Source organism: Furipterus horrens, unplaced genomic scaffold, assembly GCF_987537825.1.
Source record: "Furipterus horrens unplaced genomic scaffold, mFurHor1.1.pri manual_scaffold_3, whole genome shotgun sequence".
In the NCBI taxonomy this organism is placed as follows: Eukaryota; Metazoa; Chordata; class Mammalia; order Chiroptera; family Furipteridae; genus Furipterus; species Furipterus horrens.
Window position 1 is genome coordinate 34,184,005 of NW_028327173.1, and position 20,293 is coordinate 34,204,297.

The 20,293-nt window shown below is 36.0% G+C and overlaps 1 protein-coding gene across 1 annotated transcript in view; it reads right to left on the reverse strand.

Annotated features, from left to right (window-relative positions):
* The window catches only part of AGBL4 (AGBL carboxypeptidase 4), a 1,058,495-nt gene that overhangs the window by 966,631 nt on the left and 71,571 nt on the right, over positions 1-20,293 (reverse strand). Inside the window, exon 2 of the mRNA XM_090269428.1 lies at positions 17,501-17,626. Within this exon, the coding sequence (XP_090125554.1) occupies positions 17,501-17,626 (126 nt within the window). The remainder of the gene's footprint in view (positions 1-17,500; positions 17,627-20,293) is intronic.

Below are 20,293 nucleotides of genomic sequence, written 5' to 3' on the forward strand. Positions count from 1 at the left end.
AATTGATATGTAAGACTGAGTTTACTAGATTATGTTGAGCAGAACAAAATCAACACTATGGCAACTGAAAGCTACAGCAAGCTGAAAACAGGGAAAACAGGAGAGAACATGCAGACCCAGGCAAATAGGGAAAGAGGAAGAGACTGCCTGACAAGTTTCTAGTTTCCATTATGCCCTGCATACATGGATTAAAAGTGATTGTTTATTAGTGACTGAGAATTCTTGGAAAAAAAATTTCCCTTGAAAAATAATCTTGTTCTCTAGAATTTTAGGCACTTTTAGTAACATGTAATTCTCATTTGCTATGATGTTAAATACAGTCCTATATTAAATGTTTAGATTCAATTATAATTATTCTATTTCTAAATGCTATTAAGTTACACTTTAAATATCATCCAATATCCCAGGATCCACAAATCTCAGGAAGAAGAAAACACACAAACAAATAAACAAAAAAATATATACCCTTCCCTTCAGCAACGGGCATCCAAATTTCACTTACAAAATTGCTTTCCATATTTTACACTGTTTAGCTATATAAAAGGTTAACATCTAATTCCATTTACAATGCTGATCCAGCAAGAAAGAAATTAATTTGGCATTAGAGTAGTAACATCAATTTCCCATGTATTTGAAGTAACGCATTTACTGGAAAGAGATTAATATCAATTCCATAAATCATTCACATGCTTTTTCCGGAGTTTGAGACATCTGAGTAATGTCATATATGTGAGCTGATATCACTTTGTGCATACTCCATTCATTAATCTATGCCTGGGGTTGCAGAGTAGTTGTCAGGAGAAAATATAAAACTTGGAAAAGAATCAATCTTTCTGCTCTTTATTTTTTGTGACTTGTTTTAGGTAAGGTAAGCCAAATGATGCCAGAAATGCAATGACATTAATCAATACTGGCAGCCAGCATTTTCAGAGAAAATATAAATAAACATTTGCTCAATTATCTTCCTAGTGATAACAACTGCTTAATACTCATGTGATAAGACACATGTAAATGTCAATGCAAAGATTCCATTAAGGATCCTCCATATAATGCTGACTGAAAGAAGAAATGAGTCTGAACCTCTCTTGTAAATAGAAGCTCTTTATTGTTACTGTTGATTTTCATAATCACACAATCTCAGAGTTGTTTGTGCCTGTATTAGTCAGGTTCTCTAGGGAAACACAACCAATAGAGTGTGTGTGTGTGTGTGAGTGTGTATAGAAAGAAACTTATTATAAGCACTTGGCTCACACTATTATAGAGGCTGACAAGTCTCAAGATCTGCAGTTGGCAAACCAGAGACCCAGGGGAGCCAATGGTGCAGTTCCAGCCCAAATATAGGCAGGCTCAAAATCCAGGAAGAACCAATACTGCAGTTCAGTTGAAGGCAAGGAAAAATTGATGTCCCAGCTCAAGGCTCTCAGGTAGGTAAAGTTACCCTTACTCAAGGGAGGTTCAGCCTCATTTTTTTTTTTTCCTTCTATTTTTGCTTTCAACTGATTAGAGGAGTCCCACCCACTTTAGGGAAGGCAACCAGCTTTACTCAGTCTACCAGTTCAAATGTTAACCTCATCCACAAAAACCTGCATAGACACATCCAGAATAATGATTTAGCAAATGTCTGGGCACTCTATGGATCAGTTAAGTTGAAACATAAAATTCACTATCCCAGAACCTTAGAGATCACCTACCAATCCCAAAACCAGAACCCCAAAGTCCTTCATGATATAGAATGAGAAAAACAAGACTCAGACATAAAAACTCAAAGCTCCTTGGTCTCAGTATGTATTAGTTGTTTTATTTTGTTCATTTTTTTTTTGAGCAGTTGAAAATTATTACCCTAAATTTAAACTTCCCATTCCAAGTTATCTGTGGCTAACAAAACGTGAGAGAAAAGCAAGTGTGTAATCCAGTAGAAAGAATCCAGGCCTCTAGATAGGACAAAGGTCAAATACTGGCTCTGTCATTTACTAATCATTACTTAAATTTTGACCCTCAGCTTTCCCCCTGAAATATAGGGAAAATGGTGCCTATTTCATGGGATTCTTAGGAAAATTGGAGATAAGATATAAAATGTTTCTTGTGTAGTGCTTGGCCTTTAATAGATGATCAAAATTTCTTTAACAGTTCTTATTCTGCTCACTTTCAGAACACATGGGAGAAGTCTACGTTTTACCTTCTTGAAAATAAACATGGCCACCCTAGCCAGGTGGGTCAGTTGGTTGGAGCACCATCTCATGCACCAAAAGGTTGTGAGTTTGATCCCCCATCAAAGCACATATCTAGGTTATTTAGATTAAGTAGGTTGCAGTTTCTATCCCCAGTCAGAGTGCATATGGGAGGCAGCCATGACATCGACATCTCTCTCTCTCTCTCTCTCTCTCTCTCTCTCTCTTGCTTGCTCGCTCTCACTCTCTCTTCCTCCCCTCCCTCTCCGTCTCCATCTCCCTATCCCTCTCCATCTCCCTTTTCCCCTTTACTTTCTCTAAAATTAATTTTAAAACATATCCTTGGGCAAGGATTTATAAAAATATAAATATACATGGCCATATTACATTTTGCCAAATACAATGTGAATAAAAATTATTAGTAGTGATTTCCAAGGTTTCTATGTTATTTAAAACAACTTGGCTTTCTTGCTTAAAAACTTACTGAGAAATTTCTCTCCTGCCACAAATTTACAAACCAAACATCTTTATATTTTAGACTGTATTAACAGAGAACACTTTCCCTGTCTTCTCTCATTTGTGTGTAATAGCAGTATTGTAAACTAGGCAGGACAGGCTTCATTATTTCATTTTAGTGATTAGATCACACACTCAGAGTTCAGTGAGTTGCCCAAGGCCATAGGCATAATATGTTAGGACTTTCGATTCCTAGGCAGTACCAATCTGTGAATGAAAAAAAAAAAATTACCACACCAACAGTAAACACTTTTACAAGATAACTTATTGAGATGTTGATTTCTTTTGGTGTGTTGTATATGATATTCCACATTCTATTTTCCCCACACTGAATTCAGCCCCCTGCTACACACACACACACACACACACACACACACACACACACACACACATTCCTCCAGGTCCTTCAAATTCTCTTGCCTCAGAGGAGATTTGTGAGGCAATAAAATGGCAAAAGTAACTTCCAACACTTCTCTTCCAGACCTTAACTAGGACTATGCTAATAGAAAAAGGAGACTTGCATTGGAAACAAAAGGAAATACATAATTCCACAAGCTGGGAAAAAGATAGAAGTCAAGGATCCACTAAGTGATAGAAGGAAGGGATGTCCCCTACCAGTCCTCAGCAGGGAATGGCTGTGCAGGACACCTCGGGAGGAGAGCTATGGGCACTAGATCTATGTATCTGGCAAAGGTACCCATAAAGAACCCCATTACCTGATTGTAACATTCCATTTTCAAGGAGCTGAATGGGCTTGGATGATGAGGATGTCATGGTTCCTAGACATTTCAAAATCAGTAGTTCTTACCTCTGTCTAAATCTTGGAGTCTTATGTCTACTTAGGGAAACAGAAAGAGCCTCAATGAAGATGAAAAATTGAATTTTCCAAAATTCCAATTAGATAGAGACTGCAAGTCAAATGAGTTTGATTTAAATAAACTAAGATAATTTGACAATTCCTGCTGAGTGCATGAATTAGGATCCACAACCACAACATACAAACAGGCTAAAATCCTTCTGAAAACATATACATAATTCCCAATTTCAAGTCTATAACATTTTCCTGACTATTCCTAAAAAAGCTGAGTTCTCCAAATTCACAAATGTCACTCTTTCTCCATCAACTGCTGGAAAAATCCAATAATCTGCCTCCATCAGTGAGGAACAAAATATGCTATGAATACATGCAATTAGATTTCCAAGATCAAATATGAAGGACTGTCTGAAATAAGTTCAGCCATTGTTAATAACGAGAACATTTTGTGCGACATTGATGTAACCTGGCAGCCAAGGAGAGTGGACTGGAATGCACATGCGTGAACAATGATGACTTCACTGTACTAGTCAGTGGGAGTGGTAGACACCGTTTAGTGAGCATGTATACTGAGTGGCCATCGCATACAAAATGACTGAGCGAGTAGAGCAATGAATCTGCTTCAAATTTTGACATTAAGCTTAAACATTCCTTCATGGATGCTGTTTGGTCGATATTGAAGTCTGCAGCTACTGGCAGCTAGTGACTAGCAGCTTCATCACTGCAACGTGCCCACTCACGCATCGCACCTCATGCAGAGATTTTTGGTGAAACAGCAAATCACCCGGTGACTCAGCTCCCCTATAGCCCAAATTAGGCACCTTGTGATTTTTGGCTTTTTCCAAAATTAAAATCGCCTTTGCAAGGAAAGAGATTTCAGAGCATCAATGAGATTCAGGAAAATATGACAGGGCAGCTGAGGCCAATTCCAACAACGGATTTTGCAGAACATTTTGAACAGTGGAAAAGATGATGGGAGAACTGTGTGAGGTCCAAGGTGCCTACTTTGAAGGGGAAGGAGGAGTCATTGTCCTATGTACAGTGTTTTTGTGTATCTTCTCCAATAAATGTCTTCAATAAATGGATGGAGACTTTCTGGACATACCTGGTCATTTATGAGTATTTCCTTCTAAATATCGCAATGAAATCTTCCCTATGATATATTTCTTCCAACACATTTGTTTTAAACAAGAATGTTCCACTATATTTAAGAGACACTTCAAATACAAATGTTCTGTGATTGATATATAAATTATGAATAGAATGACAAATTGAAAATTATGATGAAGGCACTGGGTCAGGTTAATCCATCTACCCATTGGATATTAGACTATCCAATACAAGTTTGAGTCAATGGTAAAGCAAGGAATCATATCAGTTTTCCATTATCTCTTCTTCTCTAATAATTCTATCTCTGTATAGACAACAAAGGCAGAGATAGAACAGAAGACTTTAGAAAAACTTCTCACTCACCGAAAAGAGAATAAGGGCTTTCAGTTGAATAGAAACTTAACAAATACTTTAGTACCTACCCTTTTACTTAGAAGCAATTGTCATTTATTCATTCCTTCCTGAATGTTTTAAGTACCTATTAAAAGCTAGCCATTGTAAGAAAGGAAAGAAATCATGGTTCATGCTCACAAGAGGCCTATGCTTGCAAAATACAATAAAAATCTATTTTCCATAACAGAAATATCAATAAGGTTGTAATGGGAAACAAAAAGAGTTCAAAGTCATACACAGCTGGAGGATCATAAAAGTAACTTCATGGAAAAGTAACTCTGGGTGTAGGCCTTGAGGATGTATCTGATTTTAATAAATATGTGGAAAAGGACTCTCAAAAAGAATATCATGATCAAAATCAAAATAATAAGGATTTAATATTGAGTGAGGAAAATGAAAATGCACATGTAAGAAGGAGCACACTGATAAAGCATGCACTCTCAACAGGGGTGGTATCTGGAGAGGCAAATTTTAGATATTACAATGATTTGTGGCACTCATAAAGAGATATGCAGTATATCTGTAGCATTAAATTTCTGGTGGGGTTGGGGGAAATCAGAAAAATAAAACGTGTAAATGAAGTAGAGTAACAGGATTTAATGAGTGATTGGGTAGAGAGGCAAAGAAAAGCTTAAGATGACTCTGGATGACAAAGAAACTGTTAAAATTTTTTAATTAAAAAAAAATGAAAGGTGCTTTTTTTCTTTAAGGCCGAACATGATAAGTTTGGTTTAGGGAGATGTTCAGTCTAAAATACCAATACAACATCTAGCTAGAGACACAACCAGGTAAATTAGATATGGGATTGAAAAGAGTTCAAGACTGACGATACTTTCCAAAACTATGCATATTCATATTTGGTCCACAGGTTGATGCTGGCCTACAAACTGTTTATTACAGATCTACTATAAAACAGGTATAGCATGATACTTTAATAACCATTTGACATCCAAATTCACGATTAGTGTACTTATCTAGTTGAACAAGGTAAAACCCAGCTTAAATGCTGACAAATTCATGTAGTGAATTGCATGTGGCATGAGCTTCATATATGTCATGCACAGCAAGATCATATACAGAGCCATGATAATGGAAATTTTTAAAAAACAGTTCTTGAGCACACACAGTTTCTGAGAAGCATTGTACCAGTAGATTTATTCTGTTCCAATATTATGACTTAATAAAAATGTATTCTGAAGTTTCTAAGAGGGCAGGGACACTAGTAAGGTGGCTAACAAGCAGTACTCAAAAAAATGAAGCATTCTAATTTTTAGGCAAATTTTTACTATATGTACATAAGTGCATTTTTACTGGAAGAGAATTCATAGTTTTTATTAGATTCTCAGAAATGTCTGTGACCTAGGCAAGGCTAATAGATACTGCAGTACAAATTACTTACCACTATTATCTCTGTACCCACAGTACTTGCCACAGACTTCATTCATCCTTTTGACAAATAGTTATTGAATGCCTACTATATGTCAGGCTCTGGTGATAAAGTAAATAGATCAAGTGACTGTTTTTTTCTATACAGGAGGCAGATAAATAAACAAGTAAATGAACAGGCAGAGAATAAAAACAGGATGATATGATAGAATGATTGGGTGGCTACTTTAGACAGCCTAATCAGAGAAGGCCTCTCAGAGGAAACAATAGGTAAGCTAAGATCTAAATGCCAAGATACAAATATGGTGGTGGCAGCAGTGGGGTGGGGTGGTCAGTATTCCAAGAAGAATAAATGGCAGAATCAAACTGTCTAACACAGAAACAAACTTGGCCTGCTCTTTGAAAAGGCAGAAAGTCACTGTGGCTAAAGCATTATTGCAAAGAGTGAGAACGGTATAAGGTAAAGTCAGAAAAGTAGTCAAGGCCACAATCATTGTAGTCAGAGTAAGAAATCAGGATTTTATTCTAAATCGACTGGGAAGATAATGGAATGTTTTAAATAGGACAGAAATAGGATCTGGTTTAAAAGGATCACTCTAGCTGCTGTGGTGAGGATGGATATGAGGGAAAGGGAGCAAGAAGAATGAAAGGAAGCAAGAAAAACAGCAGTTCCCAATGACAGGTGGTGGTTTCAGTAAGGGAGGCAGATATAAATAAATTAATGAACTCAGGATATTTAATGAACATAATAATTCTTAATCGATGGGTAGGTAGATGGACGGATGGTGAATCATTAGATGTGATACACAAGATTAATAAAGATTAAGATGAGTGAGCTGAATCTTAGAGAATTCCTTAAGGGTCATGTGTAGATGAAAACAAGACAGGTCAGTCAGAAATGGGGGTGGAGGATGAGGATGGTATAGTCAATGCTGTCAGGGGAAAAGCATTTCAAAATGCTGCAGAGAAATCAAGAGCTAAGACAAGACCACTGAATTACATGAATAAGTCCCTGGCAACCTTTCAGAGAATTATCTTTTTGGAGTAGTGAGGATACAAACCAGGCTGTAAGGATAAAGATGTAATAGGCATATAAAGATATTTCTGTTTTTACTGGAAGTATTTCTAAAATCATCATGTATATAATTTAATCTCATCTTGATGATAAAGAACATATAATCTTATATTGATAATAAAGTACAGATATCTAGAAGGTTATATATTTAAATTTTTTTAATTTACTTTTCTATTTTTCTGCCTATTCCCCTCCATCAGCTTGTCAGCTTTGATTTCTCACCAAAGAGCATTCCTATCTCCTTGGGTTCCACTCTGTCCACAAATTTCCTGAGATGAAAAACCATATTATCAAGATAGTTAGAATTGTGTCAAAATAAGAAGGAATAAATTCTATGTATCTCCTATGAAGAGTAAGGTGTATGAATATTTTGTAACAATTATGTTGGCTAATCAGAAGTCCCACTGCCCCACTCACCCAAGTTCTCAGTAATACTCTCAAAAAATAAGGTTGCTGAATATGTGTTTGTTTTCCATAAATCAATATAGCCACACTAAATCCCTCAATTTTGCATCTTATAATTTGAGGCCAATAGTTATAAAAGTACAATAAACGCGTATATAAATGATTTCATGTGGTACAGTTCTACTCATGCTCACACTAATTCTTTCAATGAATATTTATTGAGCACCGATCATATGCCAGGCATTGTTCTGGGAACCAGGGGATAAAAGAAAGAAAAATTCCCCCTTTGCAGAGTTTATATTCTAGTGGGAGATACAGACAATAAATTAAAATATAAATAAATATGTAAAATTTGTTAGTGGTAAGTGCTAAGGACAAAAAATAAAGCACACAGGGGATTAGGAAATGAAAGGGTAAAAGAGCTGAAAATTTATACAGAGTAGCTAAGACAGGCCTCACCAAGAAGATGCCATTTGAATAAATAACTGAAGTGAGGGACAAAATCATGCAGTCTGGAAAAACATTCCAGGAAGAGTATGAAGGTGCAGTCTCTGTACTGTCTCCTCTGTAAAGTTTCTCAATAGCCTCCCACATTCACCACAGCCCAGCCCACCCCCCATCCATCCGCACAGAAGTGAATTCCTTCCCTCCTCGATCGGTGTTCCTCCACATTTCAGTTCTGACCACTGGCTATCTGCTAGGCTAATGATAGTTCTAATCCACACAACAACCCTGTAATGTAAACATTGTTACATCTATTTTAAAGATGTACTGAGGCTTCATGTTTAAATGACCTCCTCAAGGTACAGCATTAATGGTGGGTTAAGACTTAATTCCTTCTGTTCTGTAGAACTACCTCTCTAACTACAATGCTTCCAGCCTCTTCATTTTCCAAAGCAAGCAAAAAAGAGACGAAGAATGCTTTCAATAATTCAAAGCTCAGCCCTGTCTGAAATAAAAATAATATTAAAATAAACAATAGTTACCCCCCAAAAAGTCCAAGAAGTGCAAGAGTAAAGTAAAAACACGTGGGTACATTCTCAAAACCAAACAATGTCTAGTGACTACAGAGTAGGCCATAGGATACAAACTCAGCAGGGGGCCAAAAATATTCTGTCATGACATGATAATATTTCTACATAATTAGTTTATTTTTGAATTTTTGTATAAACCAGACCCAAAAACAAAAATCTGGGCAGCCCTTCAGACTGCACCCATAAGTCTATTTTTAAATGTAAAAATCTGGTCAAGAGCACAACTCACTTATCAAAGTGGCATAAACTAACTAAGCATGACCTAGCCCAGGAAATTACTAGATCAGCAATACTTAACTCCAGTAGTGCTAACTCGGACCATTAAAACAGAACTTCCCCAAATGTTTAGCAAATCATGCTTCCTACTCTGGCCCTGAGCTATGAGAAGCAGCAGATGGTGAGTTGAAGATCCAGCCTCACCATTTACAGGGACCTCAGGGAGTCACTTGCCTTCAACATTAAGGCATGCATCAATCAAGGATAAGTCATATGCAGTAATTCAATAAAAGGAATGTATTATAGGAAAATAGTTAGTTGCAAAAGTGTTGAGAGAGCTGAAAGGCCAAACAGGTGAGAGTGGGGCAACACAGAAATTAACAATCGCAGGAAGTCCTTACTACACTCATGGAAAGAGGAGCAAAGGCCAGAGGCCGCAGTATCCTGGGAGTCAGGGCAACCCAACAAAGTTGGAATCACAAAAAAGGGCTGTCTGACAAACCATGAAGGAGATGTAGCCACTGCTGAACATGCTGCCCAAAACAGAAAGGAGGAAAAATATCCAGGCTTATCCCTTCTTCCTGACCTTCAACCTCCTTATAGAGCCTTCTATTCGCTGGCCCTAGCCAGAATCCAGATGTCAAGGGAGCCTGGGAAGTGCAATGCTCAGGGAGGTAGGCCCCTGAGATACAGCAAAGAATGGGAAAGGATGAGGAATGGAACTCACTGCAAACAGGTGATCTGCAGAAGATATTCTCACACTTTCAGAAGGCACATCTATTTGAAAGCTGCATTACAACCCACAATTTGCATGGATTTTTTCAATACTTGGAGAATACTATCGAAGTATGACTATTTTATGGAGATTAAAGAGTAAAAACAGACAACACTCTAGCTTTGCTGATTAATATAAAAAATTTTAATTGAACTGGGATGCAGTAATAATAAAATTTATTATTTTAATTTTTAATAAAAAAAATTAAAAGCAAATTCTAATCATTTGGTTATCACTTGAAAAATTACTGTGTCTTATATCTTAAACTTATACACACACATACTGCAATCATTTAAGGAGTACCTTAACTCTTTGAGTGCCATGTGTAATTCAAAATTTGGATCAACATGAAAAAAAATTATATCAATATATAACCTGAGGTACAAAAAAAAACCCAAAATATAAAATATGAATTATTCCATATTATTTACATTTATAGCTATTGGAAAAAGAGTGACTGGGAGCGACGCTGGCACTTTTGGGAAAATTTGTCAGTATCGCTCCCAGCGATGTTGGCACTCAAAGGGTTAAATCTTTATTGGGAAGATGAGGTCTATGACCAAACTCAATCAACTATATTTAATTATGTGATGTGTCCCCTCTTTTTGCAGTTCTGTCACTACTAAAGCATAGCAAGATGGCTTATGTGTACTGCAAATCCCCTTCCAAGCAGTGTCGGGGTTGACTTGAAAAGAGCAGTTGAAGAGGTGTGCAAGCAAGATTTCATTAAACACAGTTCACACTTCTCCAACTATTCTTTCCAAGGCCTTTGGGTTCAGAAATGTTACTGTAGGAAAGGCCATAGTTCTTAGAGGAAAGTTATTTGGAAAAGAGATATTCTACTTCCTCCTCAAAGAGGAGATACAGGAAATAGGGAAGAGAAAAACATACAAGGAGCTACCTAACCATGTATATTAGATATAATTCAGTAAAGAGATCAGAAATTATTTTTAAAACTAAAACACTACTATAAAAGAAGTTCAACTTTGTTTCAATTATGAGTCAGAAAAGAAGAACAGGATTAAATTATTCACCTACAGTTTCACGGCTACCAGTATTTCTCCAAAAGAAATTCTAGACCCAGTGAAATACTCCTTTATATTTCATAACCATGCTGCTTTCCCCTAAATGTGCTAATTTTTTTCTCTAAAAGAGATAATGGCCTTGTAAAATGGAATGTTCAGAAATAAAGTGATAGTATTAATAAGAAGATCTTATGTTAAAGATGTTACTGGTAGACACTCTGTCAGGAGCACTGGGGAGACTCCCCCATTAGCCAAGATGGCAGCAGAGGGAAGCTCTGGACTGAGCATATGAAAAGCTAGCAAGATTATTAGATAGAAAAAGCTTTTCCACCTCTACAAATTGGGGTGGAACGAGGGTGAGGCAGGCACATGCACCATAGAAGTCAAAATGGCACAGGGAGAGGTGCTGGACCAAAAAGGCCTATCAGTCTAGCCTAGGGAAGGGACTGGTTGGGCAGCGGACCCACCTGAAGCCCACAAAAGTTTGGGAAGTTGATTGTTCATTTTGGGAAAGCACTTGATACATCCCACATCCAAGTGAATGTAATCCCAAGGGAACAAAGAACCATTACTCTCTAGCTCACTGGCTTGTACTGTGCACTCCAATAGTGGGCTAACATGTTCTCTAAGGCCATGTGGCCCATTGCCTGCAGGACAGAGTCTGTCTCTCTCTCTCTCTCTCTCTCTCTCTCTCTCTCTCTCTCTCTCTCTCTCCCTCTTGCCCACCTGGTGATGTGCTCACCAGTGTGTTTGCATGCTGTCTCATGCAGGAGCACATGACCTTGCTGCCCTAATAGCTGCATAGCCCAACTCCATGCGGGCTCCACATGCAAGCTCCGGGAGGAAACCTGAAACAGACAGGAACTGGAAACAAGCTAAGCTACCTGGATGGGGACTAATGACCACTTAGCAGCCACCTGCATGCTTCAAAGAATTGTACTTTGAAATGGAACAGGAACTCTGGACACTGGCTATTGTCTTGGTCTTGCTGAGAAAATGGGGTTTGAGACGGGGAATCTGCCATTTTCCCATATCCTTCAGCACCTAAATAAAACCTCTTTCCTTTTGCACCAACATCTGCCTCACAACTTTGGCTTTTGTGGTGACAGGCAGCTGAACTTCTGGGGTTTTTTTTGTTCAGTAACAAAGAGATTGTTAAATAAAAGCATTTGAATTTTGCCCTGAGGACAATAGTGAGTCATGAAAGATTTCAAGCAATGAAGTAATATGATCAGATGATTTCCATTTTAGCTTTGGAGGCATTATGGAGGATGAATCAGGAAGAGGTTGTGCCAGAATTATTACCTGAATTTGACTGCCAGATGTTGTGCTATGTCAGTTTTACATAACATCCCTAATTTTGCATAATAATTCAATAACACAATTATTTATGTCCTAGTTTTACAGGTGAGTAAACTTTAAGCGATATCATTAGCATGACATAACCAGTAAGTACCAATGTTTGTATACCAACCCAGGTCCATCTAAAACTAAAGCCTGTTTTTTTTGGCATTTTACTATGATGCATCTTGTTTTGTTTTGTTTTTAAGTTTATTTAGCATAGTACCCTCCAGATTTAACCATGTTGTCATAAATGGCAGGATTTTTTTCAGTTTATGGCTGACTAATATTCCCTTATATATATATATATACACTACAGTTTCTTTATCCACGCATCTGCTGAAGGACATTTAGGTTATTTCCATATTTTGGCTATTGTGAATAATGCTTCAATGATGTCAATTTCACAGAAACAGAGAATAGAACTGTGGTTGCCAGGGCCTAGGGGAAAGAGAAATGAGCCGATGCAGGTCACAGGACACACACTTTCAGTTATAAGTTCTGAGGATCTAATGTATAGCAGGTCCTTGAATAATGTCATTTTGTTATAACACTGATAGGATGCCATAGGAACTTACCTCTTGTTTATATCAGCTAGCCTAGAGTAAAATTAATTTCATTATAAGTCTTTTTGCTTCAAGTCACAGAACCTATTGACAAGTTAAGTGAGGACTTATTGTACAGCATGGTGACTACAGTTAATAATATGGTACTGTATATTTGAAAGTTGCTGAGCAGACCTTAAGCACACACCACTTACACAAAAAAGTTAACTATGTTAACTATGTGAGGTAAAAGATGTATTAATTATCTTGATCTCAGTAACTATTCCATAATATATACATATATCAACTCATCACATTGTATACTTTAAATATGTACAATTATATTTGTGAATTATTCTCCATAAAGTTAAAAATCAAAATATATCATCCATTTAAACATCTAAAGAAAGAAAAGTTTAGGTGAGCCATTAAGCTAAAAACCCTAATTTCTAATGTAATCATGGCAAATGTGCCATGAATGAAGACCATTACTATCAAAAGGAAATAGAACATTAAGTTTTTAAGATTATACAAGTTAATGTAATAAATTCCACTGGCGAAATGAATTAAAAGTTTTAATTTTTTATTTCCATTGTTTTGTAATAGTATGCAAATAAGTGATCCAGATCTTTATTTCACTGAAACTTTTTCTTGCAACAGTAATTTAAACAACATATCATATCTCTCAGGCTAACAAATTAAATTGAAGTATAAATTACAGTGCTGTTTTCATATTCAATACACATACACTCATATCAATCACAAAACAATATTCAAATTCCATATAATGACAATAAAAGAGTATTTGTTTGAATGGTTTATTTTAACAGGTAGAAAATTTTTCATTTTTCTTTATTACGAAAACTTTCCCTATTTGTCTTATCACCTAAAGAGTAATTTTCAACAATATATTATTCATGTCATAAATTGGCCTATGATAAGATTATATTTTTATATATAATGCATATTCTGTACATATACATATATATATGCAATGGTTAAAAGTATAGCCCTTGGAGCCAGGAATTCTCAGTTTCATATACAGCTACACCATTTGTCACTCATGCACTTCAAGGTAAATAACTTTACATCTCGGAGCATCAGTTTCCTCATCTACAAAGTGGGATATAATACCTCAGAAGTTTTTGTGAATATTAAATGAGAGAGACTACGTATATCATTTATGACAGTATCTGGCAAGCAATAAGTAAGAGACCGTTTTTATTGGTTCTTCTCCTTAATATTTTTGTTGCCAATGATGTTAAATTCTTCTTTAAATTTTAAAATGTTTTTATTAAAGTCTCACTTTAGGAAGATAATTCTGTTCATTTTCTGTCCTCCCTCTATATTAATATATTTATTGAACTTCTTAGTATATGGCTGACAGTAAACTAAGTGCTGGAAAAAAAACTAATAAGAAACCATTCCTGACTTCAAGGAACTTTCAGTGATAAGGAAAATGAAAGACAATTAAATGACTGCAATGCAATAAGGGCTATCGTAGAAGAGCTTAAGAAGTGTCTGTAAACACAAATAAAGACAGCTAAACCTGCCTGAGGTGTACTGTTTCTCAGAGGAAGAAATGCTGGACTGCATCTGAATAGCATTTTACCAGGTAGAGAAACAAATCTGGGGCACAGAAAAAAACCCCAGCATTTTCAAAGGTATGAACACTTCAGAGAAGTTGGTGGATTAGGGAATAAGAAGCAATTAAATATGACTTTTTCATCAAAGCTATCAGAAAGTTAATCTTTCCCTATCTTTCTGTTGCTCAAATTACTTCATTCAACAAATAAATATAGTATTTATTTAGTGCTTAGTTTTGTGAGAATTCTGCTTGGTTCTATGGAGAACAGGCATTAATCAGACTCAGATTCTGTCCTGAAGCAGGTTACGAACACAAGAGAACAAAAGAAGTTTTTTTTCTTTTAATCATAAGTGTCATATGTCTCTACAGAAATAAAATTAGAGTGGTGTGGCTGTTTCCCAAGGGAAATATACTTATAGAGAGGTGTATGTAGACAAAAACAGATCGAGGATTCATAAGAGAGTTCATATTTGACCTGGAGACTTTATTTTTCATAAGAAAAACATTAATTATCCACCAGCTCAGGACCAGGCAATGTGCTAGGCACTTTACATATTCTACATTCTGAAAGGAAAAAATAATTATAGAGGCTTATGTGAAGACAATATATTTCATCCAAATGAATCAATACTCCCCCATTCATTGAGTCTATTAATCACCTAACTACTTCTCAGTAAGTCTAAGTACACCTACAGAATCTTTTTCAACCCACCATACCAGGTAGCCACAGCTCAGAGATAGCACATAAGATAAAAGCCCTCTGACTTCCCAGTTTTAAATAATCTGAAACAAATCCTTGAATTAAATTAGATAAAATGAAGGTTGCATATATCAAATTGTTTCAAACAGTAACTTAATTAATTTCACTAAAATGACCTTTAGCATTATGCCCTCAATCCACACTAAAAGGATGCTACAAAAGACACCCTTATGAAACATATTGTTGTAAAGACCACAGGGATATTCTTGAGGATGCCGTTCATCGCATTTCAGTGTGTGCTTTAGGAAGCACATTAGGAAGAATTTCTATCTAATTTCAGTACTTGGTTTATTTTTATCTTATGAGCATTGTTTATCTCTTTGTACTGACTGCCAGAAAACTCAGTGAAATCTGTAGTCTACCTATAGAAAATTTATGGATTCAGAGCATGCATTTTATATACTCATCCAGCTGAATTTTCTTTTGCTATTTCCTCTTTCTGAGATCTCCTTTATCTATTTTTAAAATATTATTTTGCATATATTTTAGTAAAATGGCCTAATTTTTTAAACATTGAAGGATGTTTTTTATTTTTCTTTAATTAAGATATAAGGTAGGCATCATACACCATTAAAATCTGGGGAAACTGTGGCTCAATATTCAATTCAGGATTTGAACTGTAGCCTGACTTGAGAGGGTGTCACTTAAACACTCAGTTCTATACTGAAGGACTTATGCACTGCCAGCATACATCCAGTTGATATAACCAATTGTTCATACATTTGGTGAGAAATATGCATTATTCATTTGGTTACTGTGTGGTCAGATTGGGCAATTTCTTGTACCGAGCTTTTCCATAAGGAATGGAAAAAGATGAGTATCGTTACAGAAAAGGTGTTCTAGGAAAGGAATCTGGATTAGTTCATACTATAGGTAAACCAAAACAATACAATCTTTAAAATAAGGATAATTCCTACTCTCACAAAGTTATTATTGTAAATAACCTTCATGACTTAATCTGTTGTAAAAAAAAGAAAAAATCAAAAGGTATTTTCTAGGCACCAAGTAAATCCTCGAAAAGGCAACAGTACTACATTCAAAGTAGAAACACTATTCCTAACAATGTGGATGCTGCTCCTATCTGACTGGAAGGACAACACTACAGTACTGTGTTGAGAGATGAATTATGCCCCCCCCCCATTCATATGTTGAAGTCCTAACTTCCCAGTACCGCAGAATGTGACCTGACTGTGAGATAGGGCCTCTACAGAGGAAATCAAATTCAAATGGGGTCATTAGAGTGGGCCCTAATCCAATATGACTAATGCCCTTATATATTTTTAAATTTTTTTTAAAAAAGGAGTATTTTGAGATAGACATGCACAGAGAGAATGTCATGTGAAAATAAAGGCAGAGATCAAGGTGATGTTTCTACGAACCAAGGAATCACAAAGATTGCTAGCAAACCACCAGAACCTAGAGAAGAGGCTTAGAACAGATTCTTCCTCAAAACCCTTAGAATGAACCAATCCTGCCAACACCTTCATCTCAGACTTCTAGGCTCCAGAACTGAGACAATAAATTTCTGTTGTTGAAGCCACTCAAGTTTGTGGCTCTGTTATGGCAGCCCTAGCAAACTAAAACAACATAAAACAAAGAGAAAAACTCTGCATAAACAAGTTTTCAATTGGTATAAACAACCAATGTTCTTAGGATTCAGACAACCGGCATATCCCTTCAAACACACAAACACACATGCATTTTGTTACCTTTCTCTCTAATATTTTCAACATACGTATTCAGAATACCTACTGTTTGCCATTCACAGTAGAACATGAGGCTCAGCACATAAAGAATTTAACAAGATCCAGCCCCTACTGGATTGGAATTCACAATCAAGTCCTGAGCTCCCCTTTTAGAATACCCACAACATTTGTTGATTATGATACAGTATCACTTTTGCTATTTTGTTTGTGTTCAGTTGAATCCATTCTCTCATCCTTTCTTACAGGGAAGTCTCCTGTCTGGCAAAGATTAAATTCTGTGAGAATGTCATACAGAACCAGATACATAATAGACATTCAATAACTGATTTATCATACCAAATTATGTCAGTTTTATCCCAAAAGTAATAATATCTAGGTTAGTATTTTATAAAATATAAGGTACAGTACAAATGTTCGCCAGTATTATCATTACACTTCTAATAATGTATAACAACAAAATATTGCATTTCATTTTTAAGTATTTCCAAATTAATTTACATCAAAGCTGATATTCCTCTGACAACTTGTTTCATTCTGATGAAATGTTAAATGGGTTGAATGACACTGAATGGTTAGGTGGAACTGGAGTCTAAAAAATCCCTTACCAAACAAGCTGAAAAGCAAAGGGCTTTAATACACTCACCACTTTCAAAGCAAGCATCAAAGGTAAGATGTCCTTTCTTGGGCTGTCCACAGTAGCCAGCTGGAAGCACCATATATTTGCTCACGTTCCCTCCGATGCTGGTATCATCATTTGCCATATCATTGCCTATTGTTTAAAAAATTGGCTCATGTTAAACAGAAATCAAAATGTATTTAGTTATAGAAGTCTAATTAGATCTTTATCATTAATTTTCCTCTTCCCCTGCTATCCCTGCAGTAAGAAATTAACTATATATTGTGGTAAGGTACAAAGAGAATGCATTTTGAAATCAGAAAGATATGGGCTTAAATCTTATCTGTAACTACATACTAATTCTCTGTAATGCAAAACAATCAACTAACTCCCTTAAGTCTCAGTTTCCCTCATCCATAAAAAGGCACTGAATAGTAAAACCCATGTTTCAAAATTATGCTGAGAATTATATGAAAAATATCTAGTGTGACTACTGAAATCCAAAAATGTCATTAAATCGCTTCAATTATTTAATAATAGTAATGCATCTAATTTATCACAAACATAAAGTTAATTATTTTGAAACGAGCAATAATTCCACACCTAGCATTATACCTACCTAATGTTGCACCACCAGAAATCATTTGAGAACCACTGAATTAGCACAGAAGTTGTATTAGGTTGGCCAAAAAAAGTTCATTTAATTTCTTCCATACAATGGCTCCAGTAGTGCTTAGTTATCTTTCAGTTAATTCAAGACAATTTTGATAGACTCTATTGTGACAGCTGTCTATCAATGTGCATCAAAAAAAAAAAAAAAATCAAAATTGGTGAATTTTTGTGCAGCCATGTTAATAGTGAAGATGGAAGAAAATATGCAACATTTTGGCACAGTATACTTTATTATTGCAAGAAAAGTAAAAACACAACCGAAATGCAAAAAAATATAAATAAATTGGTGCAGTGTATGGAGAAGGTGCTGTGGTTGATTGAATGTGTCAAAAGTGATTTGTGAAGTTTCTTTGTTGTGGGGCTGCCTATTGCATTGGAAGATGTTTAGCAGCACCCCTGGCCTCTACCCACTAGAAGCCAATAGCAGGAGATAGCTGACATACTCAAAGCATCTAAATCAATAAAGTTATTGGTGTAAATGAAAAATGTGTTTTATTTCCTAGAAAAAAACTAAACAGACTTTTTGGCGAACCTCATATTTCCTACCAGGAACTTTAATTTTTCAAAGATTTATAAGTTTCATTTCCATGCAAGATGTAGAAAGCTGGAAAGTTCTTTGCTTCCACCTTAATGAGAAATTTTCCAGTAAAGAACAAAGTCATAACTTTTAAAAATATATCAGAAAACTGAGGTCATAGGGCAACCAATAATCTGATATTCAAGGAATGTTAGGCCCCATCAAAAGAAGATAGGAAGAAAGCACTGACTCCTATATGGCACAGTACAGAACGAAGAAATGCTGGGTGTTACACCAGTAAATAGAAGTAATTAAGGTAAATTTCTTTAAAATTGTTAAAGGTCAAGTGTAGAGGAAACATGAGAGTATAGAACCCCTGAGAGTCACAGGCACAAAATGGATTCACACCCACTGGCAGACTCCTGGTACAGGCGAAAGATTGGAGCAAGGCAGAAGACTAAAATATGCCTTTCTTTTTGATGCAGGTCTGGAGAAAGGAAGTGCCTTCTCTTTTCTATAAAGGCATGAAACCCCACCAATATCCATCTTCCTACAGAAATTAAGGTCTAAGTCACTTGGAGAGGAGTAACAAAATTTTAACCATGTGAGACATTGCAGGAGGAGGAGCAGCAAAAGAAAAAGTCCTTTTTATCTGGGTGAGGAACAGGAAATAGCCATGGGCCTAAGACTATATATCAACATCACTAGAAGGCTCCTATCCCTGGAGAAGGGGCAGAAAATTCTTTCTCTCACAAGACACATCAAAGGTCCAAGGCAGAGTCGAAAGAGGAAAGAAATGGCGCTTTGTAAAAACTCCACTCCAAGACCAGAATATACAGGACCTGCCTAAGAATGCAGTTAGAAATAGAAATATTCGTACTCCTTCAACACCAAGATACCAAGCACTGGATTACAAACAACAGCAATCCACTTCTAGAGTAAGGACATAAAAGCATTGAGAGAAGTCACCTCTGTGGTAGTAGTACCCAAGGAAGGACAAAAGTTCATGGTGCAGCAGAACACTGATGAAATAGCCTCAATCATCCTAGTCCTCTCCCTCACAAATAAAGTAACACTAAAAAATTTTGAAACCAATGGCAAACTGAAAGTAACCATAGTAACAATGAGACTCAACATAGCTTAACTCCTGACATAAGCCCTCATACAAATGACCTAGAAGAAGTGTATCCATTTCCAGTGACAAATAGCATATATCTACTTTGTTTTACACTAGGTATCCAGTATTCAATAAAATATTGTGAAACATATAAAAATTCAAGAAAAAACAGCCTATTCTCTAGATGAGAAAAATATAAACAGAACTAGATTCAGAAATGACCAGATATTAAAATTATTAGACAGTGAATTTAAACTAAGTTTAACATGTTAAAACTTCTAGTGGAAAAGAAAACAAAATGCATGAACAAATGGGAAATTTCAGTAGAGAGATGAAAACCAAAGTAATGAGTCAAAAGGAAACACTAAAACACAGTAACAGAAATAAATGTCTCCAATATACTCACCAATAGACTTGACACAGATGAGTAATTAGTGAACTCTAGGTCAACAGAAACAAGCTGAACAAAAACACAAAGATAAAAAGGGGAAGGAAAAAAAGAAAAAAGAAAGAA